The sequence below is a fragment of the Sceloporus undulatus genome, chromosome 5 (assembly GCF_019175285.1).
Source record: "Sceloporus undulatus isolate JIND9_A2432 ecotype Alabama chromosome 5, SceUnd_v1.1, whole genome shotgun sequence".
NCBI lineage: Eukaryota > Metazoa > Chordata > Lepidosauria > Squamata > Phrynosomatidae > Sceloporus > Sceloporus undulatus.
In genome coordinates this window covers 85,912,282-85,924,823 of record NC_056526.1, presented here as the reverse complement: position 1 = coordinate 85,924,823, position 12,542 = coordinate 85,912,282, and the positions used below count along the sequence as shown (strand labels likewise).

The 12,542-nt window shown below is 38.0% G+C and overlaps 1 protein-coding gene across 4 annotated transcripts in view; it reads left to right on the top strand.

Annotated features, from left to right (window-relative positions):
* Positions 1 to 12,542, top strand: part of MAGI2 (membrane associated guanylate kinase, WW and PDZ domain containing 2) — a 782,933-nt gene that overhangs the window by 157,758 nt on the left and 612,633 nt on the right. For all 4 annotated transcript variants that reach the window (XM_042468280.1, XM_042468279.1, XM_042468278.1 and 1 more), the window contains exon 2: positions 1,818 to 1,934. In XM_042468280.1, coding sequence (XP_042324214.1) covers positions 1,818 to 1,934 — 117 coding nt within the window. The remainder of the gene's footprint in view (positions 1 to 1,817; positions 1,935 to 12,542) is intronic.

Sequence of the window (12,542 nt, the reverse complement as noted above, 5' to 3'; positions counted from 1 at the left end):
TAAGTTGAATGATTCCAGTTTCTCATTCCACATTGCATATAGCTAGCATTTTCCAATGTTAGTAGGCATCCATTTCACTGTTTGTATTCTAGGAGGGTGAAGGGGGAGAGCTACAGGACTTCTACTCTTTTCCGCCAGTCAAAAAGAACAACTAATTGCAATCATTACCAGAACATTTTTTCCCTTGCAGTCTGTCTCCGGAGCTAATTTCTCTGAAAGCATGTAATGAATTATCCATCATAAAAGCTGTCAGAAAGTTAGAGATTAAAAACATGGTAGCCCAAAAAAGAAATTGCCTGAAAAAAATGATTTGGATGTTTATGGAAATTAATACATGTTGTCTCATCCATGGTAACCATTTTCGGCAAGATTAGGAGACTCTAGGTCCCGCATCCCAATTTATGCATTTCCCTATGATTGAATAATGAAGGTAATAATGTGTTAGTGAAATGAGGGAAAATCCTTTTTCACTTTTGCTGGGCTCTATACAAATAATACTTTTAATAGCTGTGTATACACTTTTAGAATGTTTTGAATTTAATAATTTAATTCCTATAGCCTAAATCCATTTGTTACTCTCTACTACAGTATGACCCCCCCCCTCTCCATATCTGTGTGAGATATTTTCCAGACTTACTATGGAAACACAACACTTTGGAGAATAGTGACCCCTATTGAAATTAATAACTTCTGGTGGAAGTTGACCATAGAGTTTCACTGGAGGACTGAGATATTCCTAGAGATAACACCTCTCTACACATTCCTAGGTTTTCCAGCATGACTATATGGTCAAATTTCACTGGAAGCATACCACAAAATTGCACTGAAGGACCATGAAAATGCCTAGAAAGCTCTTAATATTTTGGGAATGGATAAGTGAACCCTCAGGTAACGGTCTCACAGATATGGGGGTTGTGCTGTATAGCAGTCCTTTACAATCAATGAACTCCCATAGATTCATTAGGTTTATTTTATTGACTACCAGTTAGATTTAGCCACGGGTATCTCCTTTAAAGTTAAAAGCAGGGACACCTCAACCAAGAAGTTTCTTCCCTTTGTTAAGAAACATCTTTAAAGAAAAATTTCTTGTGATTATCTTTTGTCAAGGACAGGCTAATAAAGGAGAGACGTTTCTGCATATATTATGATCCCAAGCTGTTTAGTCCTTTTAAAGATCTATACTACACTTGTATTGAGATCAGAAGCAAACAGCTAATCATTGCAACTCCTTCAGAACTGGAGTATTACCCTTGGTTACACTGCTTGCAATTCTGGATGCCACATTCTGCATTAGATCAAACTTTCTGGCCATCTCCACAGGCATTTCATTTCTGTCTGAGTATATCTAAATTTAACCATAATCCAGACTACATATCTCAACACTGTTATCCATCTTGCTGATATCAAGAGAAGAAACTGAATGTAAACCTATTCATTCCTATTCAAGTCTCCCTATGTGGATGAGCCCCATATACATGACATTTTTTTCCCTTTCAGTAGATGGGAATGAACAAGTATGCATGTATGTGTGTATGTTTAGTTTTCTTTGTTCCCATTTCACCATCAACCATCTGATCTGCATAATGGTTAGTTTTCTGAGAGGGCTAGATTTGTACATACATTGAGATCTGGGACCCAATTATTTTTCAGTTTGGAAATATGTCATCTCTGGTGGCACAGATGAAGAGAACAGAGCTGGGAAGTGATTGATGCTATTACAAGTAAAGGCAATGATGTAAATGAAAAAGAAATGAGTGGGCCCTTCTTGTTGTTGTTTTTTTTTAATTAATCAGTTGATGCTTTGTTATCTTTACTAGGAGGCATTGTGGATAAGGATCTTCGTCACTACCTCAATTTAAGGTTCCAGAAGGGCTCAGTGGACCACGAGCTGCAGCAGATCATCCGAGACAACCTCTACCTCCGAACAGTGCCATGTGAGTTTATAATGGCATTTAATACTACTGATTCTTATGGATGCAATGGATAACAGAGATAGCAGTACTATTGCAATAAGAAAATTGTAAACGATGGTGTGTCCTTTTCAACAGATTGTTATCAGATTCTTCTTGTTACATGGAGATCTTCCAGGAATAATGTAGGCTGATATTGAACTTTGTATTCAAACTGTTGCTGCAGTGGATTTATTTTGTGTCATTAAACAAAAGATGATAATAGTATGGGCTGTTGAAGGTGGTCCTCAATTGGCAGAATAGTCAAATACACAGAACTGTATTGATGATGGTCAGAGCCAGAGTAAGATCTTCTAGTCTTTGGGAAATGTAGGAAGTTAAAAGAAAAGAAGGGATAAATCAATTAGGTACAAGAAGTAACCCCCCCTCCCAGTTCAAACAAGATCTGCTATTTAGATGGGTGTAGTTAATTTTGCTTAACCCGTTAACTCAACACTGAAACATGCTCAAAGCACAAACATTATTTGTATTGTTTTTTATGCCAACATCTAGCACCATGTTCAAAATTATAGAGTTAATGACAATCAGAACAGATGAATCTTGTGTAATTTCAGAGTTTAGGAAATAAAAATGATGACTTTTAAACCCAGCACTGTAACTGAATTCTTTATCATGCTTGGTTTGCGATAAATTAAGATAAATGTAAGGTTGTGATAAGTTACTGTATGTTGTTATATATGAATGCATTTTGAAATCTGAAATATTACTTTTCTTCAATGAATTTAACTTTTTCCACGTCATGAAAGAAGAGAGCACCGAAGCACATAAAATTGCTTTCAGGCTTAGCTGAAAAAAAGGCTTGAAGGGTTCTCTGTTTGACCCTGTGTGTGAGCAGAAAATGTTGAAGGGTCAGCCTTATTGTTTGTTGGAAATTTTTGACTAGCTAGGTTGGCTTTACTAGTGTAAAATATAATCAAAAGTACTACATTAAAATGAGATGTTGGTTTGTTGTTGTTGTTGTTGTTGTTGTTGTTGTTGTTGTTAGCTGCCTTCAAGTTGACCTCGACTCATACAAAAGTTGGATATGCTTTGTCCAAACCCTGTCTGGAGGTTCACTAGTAGTAAGAAGTGATTTTTGTGCCGTTATGGAGCACTGGCACCCCATGGATTTCCTAGAATGGTCTGTTGCTCAGTGGCTCTGGAAAGATCACAGTTGAGAGTAAACATGAAAAAATTGACTTCTGTCACCTGGTTTATTCTTAGGCTATATATTGGGAGAAGGGCAATTCAATCAGTAGCTAATGTTACACCTTTCCTTCTCAGTACCCTGTTTCTCTCCTTTGCCACTTCAGTATCCCTTAGTGTTATACTTGTCAGTTTCCAAATGAGATGAGTGGGAAAGAATTTCTTCTGGTAGCCGCATATGGTCTTTGGATTTAGGTTTGTTCGTTTTTTACCTTCCTCACACCAAACATTATCAAGTTTCTTTTGCCTTTGATATTCTCATTTATTGCTTAAATATTTGTCAAACTGGTGGTAGTGAGCAGGTATGTTTTTGGGCAAACTCTGACTTTTTTCCTGGTTGCTGTTGGTATAGATCCATAACGTAGTGGCAAGTTCTTGTCCCCAGATACTTCAGCAGCAGACAGGTTGGAGATATTACTATCAGTAGACTGTGCCATCAGTAGCTCTAAATGCCATGACAAATGTACTATAAATTGCATATACATGTATTGTAAAATTGTTTTCTGTTTAACATGGGTTTGTTCAGATGCTACTTCTTGCTGACATTTTCTGGACTTTGCTATGGCACAAACGTTCGTGTCCCATGGATAGCTTGTCAGTTTTCAGCATTATCATAGAATCTGATTTGGACAGATAATATTCTGTGTATATATGCATTTGGATAGATAATATGCTGTGTATGTTTGCTCAGTGAATTGAATATTACTGTATAGCTGTTTCATTCTTGCTAAGTCAATTGATTTGACAAAGATTTCGAGGTACAGTGGTACCTCGGGTTACGAAATTAATTCGTTCCGCGGCTAATTTCGTAACCCGAAAAACCTTCATAACCCGAATTGCCATAGGCGCTAATGGAAAAAAAGCCGCGGCTCCGCCGCGGCTCCATTTAAAACAGCGCCAGGGTTTTTTCGTAACCCGAAAAAACCTTCGTAACCCGAAACAATAAATCCCTATGGGATTTATTCGTATCCCGAAAAATTCGTAACCTGGGTAATTCGTATCCCGAGGTACCACTGTAATTTTTGTTGGGTTTTTCAGGCTATGTGACCATGTTCTAGAAGAATTTATTCCTGATGTTTCGGCTGCATCTGTGTCTGGCATCTTCAGAGGGTAGTGGCATGGAAGTGTGTGGGGTATATATACTGTGGGATCCTTCGTTGGGAGGAAGTGATGTATATGTTAATCTGTGTGTTGGTCTGTTGTGAATAGCAAGATCTCAGGGTGGGAGGATATGCGTGTCTATTTCATTAGTAATCCATTGTCCGTGAGGATACCCCCTGACCCTGGTGCTGTTCATTTGCATGTGCTGAGTCTTGATTTTGGTGTTTCTCTGGACTAGTAGCTAAGCCACAGTACCACATCCACTACCATTGTCACGAACCTACCAATTATGTTTCATAAATGTACCAAATCCCATTAATCCTTTCCCTGCAGAACTGCATTCTTAGTAGGCTTTTGAGGGTATGATTTACTGAGGCAGAAGAAGCATATGTTCTTCATGCACCATGGTTCCTAGCACATTAATTGGCACCCCCCCCCCAAAAAAAAAACCAGGTTGGGGTGTAGTCAAAGAGCTTTGCATTATCCACTCTTGTGATAGGGAAACCAAAGTTTCCCAAAGAAAAAGATTTTTCTTTTTCATTTTAAAGTAAGAGCACTGATTTCCAGGCAAGCTCCCCCACAGATGAAACTTGAATTAAGTTGAAATGTATTGCAATAAAAATAGAATAGGTGAAGTAGTGTTAGAACTACTGAGATAGGCTGGAAGTGGTGACCATGTCATAGTTTTTCCTCTCTCTGATAAAGGAAGCCTGACAGAGACTGGAACATCAATCACAAGAGATTACTATGACAGTAACATTAATGAAAATACCAAAATAACTGAAGTAGGAGGGCATGATTTTAGAAATAGTACTCTTCCACCTCAACTTACCATGAATAAGAACACAGAAGTGAATGCTTCAAAGAATCTTGAGATTTTCTTTTGTTTAACAAAATCTTATGTTCTTATGTTTAACAAAATCTGCTTGATGGAGGTTACTTGGTATTATAACTGGTGAGAAGACTTAACTTGAAATGAAGGTGTATGTGGGGTTATGGGAAATGGGTGACAATATGCTAGAGTTGCTTTTAAGTAAAAATGAAAATGTCAAGATGATTAGATCTTCCTACTTATGTTTTTTTGCCTATATAGTAACAAGAAACATTGCTGGGAAATACACTCTTTTCAAAAGCGAACTGGGGTGTAGCAGCTTGAAAAATATGCCATGACAAATTTTATGGAAACAACTAGTGCTGCCACCAAGAGCACTAGGGAAAATGTTTAGGGCTGTAGCCAGCAGAAATAACAGGAGTGCTCTCAACACAGCAGGACTAGCTTGTTATCTTTTGAACTAAGCCTGTGATCCTGTACAAACATATTAGGGAATAATCCACCACTGACCAGAGTGGGACTTCTGTTTGAATAAATGTATAGAATTATACTATAAGTGAAATAATACACACTGCCCTTAAAAGAAGGACAACTCTGTAAAATGAGTAAGTCCAGAGTCTAAAATACACAATTGTCCATTGGCTGTGCTTTTCTATGTGTGCTAGTGAAGGAGTGTGAAGAAGCGAAAAACAGGGGGGAAAACTTCGTCTGAGGAAGAATGAATGAGGTGAGATGATCAGATGCTGACACAGATGCATTGAAACCATAGGAAAGAATTCACTGTCATTTATGAATAATTTCCCATAAGCAAAATACAAATTGAAGTAACTTTGTGAATAGTTAATTATTAGGAATCTGTGCTTCCCACCAGCCAAACAAATGCAACTGATTCATTATATTAATTCAAAATAAATATTTCAGACAATCTCTTTATGCCACAGGTAGCTTATTATATAATACATTATAAGCCAGTTCCTCATCTTCAAATTATTTAAAGACTTTTGGGAAAGGTTTTGAGTGGCATTAATTGCACACTGGTTGATTGCGCACAGACTGTCAAATGAGCATATTTTACTGCTTTTCATTACTATTAAACATATGCACCAATATATTATCAGCACTGATACCTAATAATTCCTGTTTTCTTATTATGAATAACTAAAAGAGATTTGAAGATTATCCTTTGCTATTCTTTGTTTCATAGTACAAATTTAAGATCAGAAACCAGCCAGGAACTGTTCCACTGTCCTATGTCAAATTTGGACAGAGCAGTTCCATCTTCAAGGTTCAAGTAAAATCTCTCACTCTTTTTTAGCAGTAGGTTGGGGGGGGGGGGCAGATAGAACTTTATCTCTGCAACAGCACTTAAAGTGGTATCAAACTGTATTACTTTTACAGTGTAGATGCACCCTTAGAGTCTTGGCACAGAGGGTGTTCAATATTGCTACATAGCCTCTGGTCCCTCACTCTAAGAAAAGTCACTCTCAGGGGGTCTTGTTTGCTCTCTGGGAACCTCACTTGCCCAACAACTCATCCTGGGAACCCCCCAGAGTAGTTGAAACCTACCTGATGTCTCACTGCAAGGGATCCTCAGTACGAGACCTCAGATAGGCTGCTGCCCTCTGCCAGCTACTTTCTTGATGCATCTTTTACATGCGTGTCAGAGTGAGGCTCTGCAGTGCACCCATTGTGGTTCTCTAGTGAGACAGTGCAGGGTGAGCATGCAAATGGCCATCATCCCATTTTGCCCTTCTGGTGCACAGAGTTCCCTTAGCATTGGCAGAGCACAGAATTCCCTAGCACTAGCGTTCCCAAACTGAAAAACGTGATGTGGCTTTGTGGCTATGAGTGTGGGAACCATGAGAAGTTACTGTAACTGTCCTTGTAGCATATTGTGAATTTGTCTTTGAGAAGTTTGTTTTAAAGCTCTTGTAAATTTGTCCATAGCACTTCCTAGTGCTGGGCAAATGTCAAGGCAGACAAGTGTATATTTATCGTTCTGCATCAGGGATGGGCAAAGGCCAGCTTGTGGGCCACAAGTGGGCCTAAGGCTAATTTAGTAGCCACTGGAGTGTCAGAGTGAGGCTCTGCAGTGCACCCATTGTGCACCCCCTCCAGGGGTCAATAATATATATATATATATATATATATATATATATATATCAGAATGTTTTTGCACATAGCCTTTCCGCCATGTTTGGAAGCCCCCTGGGCCAGTTAGGGTCAGGAGAAGCTTTTTTTTTTTAAACAACAAGTAAATAAAAAGTGACTTTTGCTCAATTCCTGTTGTTGAAAAAGGCCTTTCCAGGGCCTAAAAGGGTCCAGGATGGACCAAAACCATAGTGAAAATACTATCCATGCCCCCTAGAAGGCATATGGGGACATTTGGGACATTTTGGTGGGAGCTGGTGTGGAGAATGAGTGCAGCTCTCCAAGGTCCCATGGCAGTTAATGCAGCCCCTTAGTCTTCCACAGCTGCCCACAGTGGTACATGACTTCTGTAGTATTTTGTGAAGCAACAGGGCACATGCTTCCATATTACTGTCACAATAAACATCATGAATATATCTTTCCTTTCCATGAACAGAGACCACTAGTTAAGGTGGCAAGAGAGTGAAGACTGACTTAGGTATATGGTGAGTCCAAATTTGATCCATAAAGCATATACAGTAAAATATATTTATACAGATCGTTGTCAGTTTTCATTTCAGAAACGATGAATAATATTATATAGCTTTCAATTATTTGCAGCACAGAGTTTGGAAACATTGTCTTTTGGATTGCATCTCACAGGAATCTCCCTAGGGAAAGTTTTTGCTGGAATAAGTGCTGTGATTTGTTTTCTCCTCGTGTCTGGCATTCTGAAACAGGCTCAGATTAAACAGGACAAAAATGTATATTGTTCAAAGAAAACGGTATTCATGGTCATGTGTGTGAATTGCCTTGTTTTCACTGTCACTAGTAAATCTCTTAGCAGAATCACCTTAGGCTGCAGGTGTGTCTATAAATGTTATATGGTTTAATGTTTTTTAATTGAGATTTTTCTTTGAAATGACATAGCAGAAGAGTTGCAGCCTAGCATTCCTCTGAATATTACACACATGCATACACATGCTTCTAAACTGATTAAAATTAGTGCTGTTTTAATAGGATCGCTTATTTAATAGTTTTAATCTTTTCTATTAAAATGATTGTTTTTAGCTGCATTTTGTTTTAATCTGTTTGAGCTGCCTTGGGTCTCGTATTGGGAGGAAGGTGAAATATAAAATGAATATATTAATAAAGTCTCCAAACAGCAAAAAGTAGGGCTCCAGCACAAAGAATCTGGCACTTTCAAGGAGATCAACAGTAGAGACTGGCAGCGTGCCATGTTTTAACCAGTTTGGCTATTTCCATATATCAAAGTTGCAGTCAGCTGCCAAGTGAAGATTGCTACAATTAATGACCGAGGCTAGGAATGATGGTCATTTTACCCTTTTCCCCTCCCTTTCCCATATACTGAGGTAATGGAAACATGAGACAGGGGAACATTTAATAGTGTCCATGCTTTCCATTTGTAAATGGCTACTTATTTCTTTATTGCAAAATGTTTTAATATGTGTATTTGCGCCTGGTTGGGAGTATTTCTTCCATCATCTTTCACTTCATATTGAAGTATATTTTATATTACTATCAGTTGCCACCATTTTGCTCACACAGTCTTCATAGTATTATATGGGGCTCTGGAGTTTTATCCTCTCTAATTATTTCTCAAAACGCAACAGCAGTAGAAATTAGTTTGATTCCTTTTTAGCCCCTGCATGCATTTTGTTAAGATACTATAATGACTGTTCATTGTCCCCTGGACCCCACAACAATGTTTGCAGCATCTTAATTTCCTTTCATTGCATAAATTCCTTGTGGTGTCTTTAAGGGTGTGCTGTAGACAAAAGCAGGGAGCCTTCCAAGCTGAATGAGCCACAGTCAGTTTAGTCAGGGCCATTAAACTGGAGGAAACAAACCCTTCATGCTGGTGGCCAGGAGGATTAATAAAAGCACAGGATTATACCAAAGAAGAGGTAATAATAATTCTTAGAAATGACTCCTAGCATTCATGATTCAGAAGCAATTTTCAGAAATGTTTCAATATTTCTTATGTGCTTTCCCTTGTCTTTATCTACCCCCCTTGATCTTGTAGCATCATGAAATCAGAGATCCATTTGTTTCCATGTCCTTCTGAATTGCTTTGACTGCTTCGTTTGCTTAACTTTGTATATGATTCAAATTCCCATTGCATGAAATGCATTTTTCTTGAACAGCCATTGTAAGTTGAAGGAGAGAGCCAGCATGAGGTAGTTATTTGACTGTGGAGACCAAGATTTGATTTCCCACTTGGCCATGAAACCCATTGGGTGACCTTACGCAAGTCACATGCTCTCAGCCTTAGAGGAAGGCAATGGCAAACCGCCTCTGAACAAGTCTTTCCAAAAACAAACAAACAAACCATGATAGGCCATAGAGTCACCACAAGTCGGAAATGAGTTAAAGCACACAAGATGTACAGTTCCTATCACATTTAGCTATGAAGCCCACTTTTAGAGGAAACTTTTTTATAAAGCTAGTTATTTATTTAAAATAATTTAAATCACCATTCCAAAATCCTTGAAATAAATACAAATTTAGTGCTAATTCTCTTTTCAATCTTGTTTGTTGTAATTTTCTTTTAAATTCCTTGTTTGGTACATAACCTTGAAGGCCAATTAAAAGAGATAGGCAGTTTGTTTGTTTGTTTGTTTGTTTAAAAATGGACTCATACTAGAGTTAGTATATAAGCAGTTATAACAAAGCAATCCATCTGAATCATTGTTGCTCCTGGATCTTGTACATATTTTATTTGTTCAGTCAAGTTCATCTCATGGGTCACTTTGTTGCTCTATTCATTCCTGGTAGAATGCTGGCCAAAGTAATATTAAAACAGTATAACTACTGTGAGTTCATCCAGCCTGATCATGCAGTTCTGTGAATTCAGAACAGGGCAACCCCATTTCGCAGGCTTAGAAAATATCTTACTCAGAGCATGAATTTGTATTACAGTAATACATATATCATGGGCAATGGACAATTGATGGGAAACAGACAGAAAGGGTTGTGGCCTATTAAAGTGTCATATTAATGTTGTTGTTAACATAAGTAAACCCAGTACTCAGACACTCCCCTCCGCTCCTATATTGTTTGTTCAAGCTATATTTTGATATATGTTAAACCAACAAATTAAACAGTGCACAAGAATTCCAGATCAGCATCCAACCCAAATTTTTAGTCCTGATTTGGAGAATTCATAGAAATTATAGTTGTCAATTGGTTCACATGTATCAGCAAACTATAGACTGTATAAAGGGAGCACATCCTTATTGTAGACGCTATATCTTAACTTACTGGAGATTTTTCGGAGCCAAGAAGGATTTACATGAGTTGAATGTTGAATGCTGCTAACCTGAATTGAAGTGCTAGTCAGCCATAAAGGGAGCTAGGTTGCATTGGTCAGTAGTTATGCACTACAGTGAGCCTTTGGGGTTTGGTTCCAGGACTTCCCCCATACCAAAATGGGGATATAATATATGGATGCTCAAGTTCCATTATATAGGATGGCACAGAATATGCATCCCTTATATAAAATGCCAAAATCAAGATTTGCTTTTATGGCAGTTTTTACTGGAGGTTAGGGATATATTCAAGCTATAGATGGTTGAATTCATGGATGCAGAATCTGTGGATATAGAGGGCCAACTGTAATATTCTTGTGAAACTAATTAGCTGCCACATCCACATTCTCCACAAGAATTGTTTTGAATAAAGATTATTTTTCTCTTGCTGCAAGGATCTGTAAATGCACTAGCCTTTATGTCAATCATTAAATATATTTTTCTTGCTATTTCCATGACAGGGGAACATATGCATGTGTGTGCATGTGCAAGTTAGACATGGTTCTGGAGAGCTAATTTTGGAGCAAGACATTAAGTTATGTGCCTACTATAATTGATTTTCAGGGACAAATAGATTTTCCCAAGGTCAGTTGTGTATCACTTGCCTTTCTTTCTTAATCATACAGCTAGGAAAAGAAGCGCTGGAGTTGTTAACTCCACAATAATAATCTTTTTATTGATATTTTAGCAACAGATTTGAGGGCTGGCATAATGATAGTTCTGCTAGTGCATTCACCATGACCATATTTTGACTGTGGGTGGGAAGAAATTCTTCAAAACAGTGATATCATTTCCAATTATATTGGTTATGAATACCTGTATATGAAGTTGCACCTCTGTCAAAGGTCAGAGGTTTCCAGGATAAACTTCTAGAGTTAGGACAAAACCAAAAAATCAAAAGCTTTCTAATAAAGTTGTGTTTATCACCAGATTCTCCATCACTTTATTATTGTGTATGTTAAAAAAATATTATCTAAATTCATGCAGATGGCATACATATCATAGTGTTGCATGTTTACCATTTGTTAGCAAATTTAGCATTTAAACATTTTTATTCTTTTAACTTGTAATGATGATATTGGCAACCAAGTTGCCTTGGGACCGAGCTTTCACAAAATGAGTTAATTTAGTCATCTATAGGGATATGCTGTTTCATTCTCAACATGTGTGATTGTTAAACACATCTTTCTCAAGTGCTCCTGCTAACCGTTAGGGACAATTCCTTATTTTCAGTATTCTCTATGTTATTAAGTTGCCCTTCATTACACTTGGCAAATGTGCTATTTGCCCCCAACAGATTTAAAGGAAATGTATTGCCCTGGCTTTTGAAGATTCTGAACCAATAGAGTATGCTTTCTCTTCTATATGCTCAGTTTTTCATCCCACAACATAGCTGGACCACAGGGAACCATTTGTAAATAATTAATGAGGACCTGTGAGTCCCAAAGTAAGAACAATCAAGATCAGAGGGCAAACCAAAATGTAGTCCTGGAAAAAAAACCTAGCATTCGAAGATTGGAGATCAAGACCAGAAACATATCTCATGCCAGACTTTGTTACTCAAAGTTTCACTGAGGAAGGAAGTTTTCTTATACTCATTCCTTTCCAGGAATAGCTAGTGACCTGCATGTGCAAAAGCATCTGAAATGTTATTTACTAAAGAGATGTAGTGACATAGCATGCCACATAATGCTGTGGGCCACTGTCCCTGAACACTTTGCTGAGATGCTTCAGTGATCCAAATACCTGCATGAGCTAGAGTTCACAGCTCCTGATTGTCAGTCCACTTTTAGTTGATGCTCCTCCTGCCCAGTTTCAGCTTACCAACTGTTAAGTCTGTTTTGTGTCAGGATGCCGAGCAATTAGCTCTCTATAATTCATTCCCCTACAGCAGTTGTTTTCAGGTTTCCTTATCAGTTGCACACAATGGTTGCATATTCACTGCAGACATAATGCAGCCTGACACTGCATCAGATGCCATGACTCAGTGCT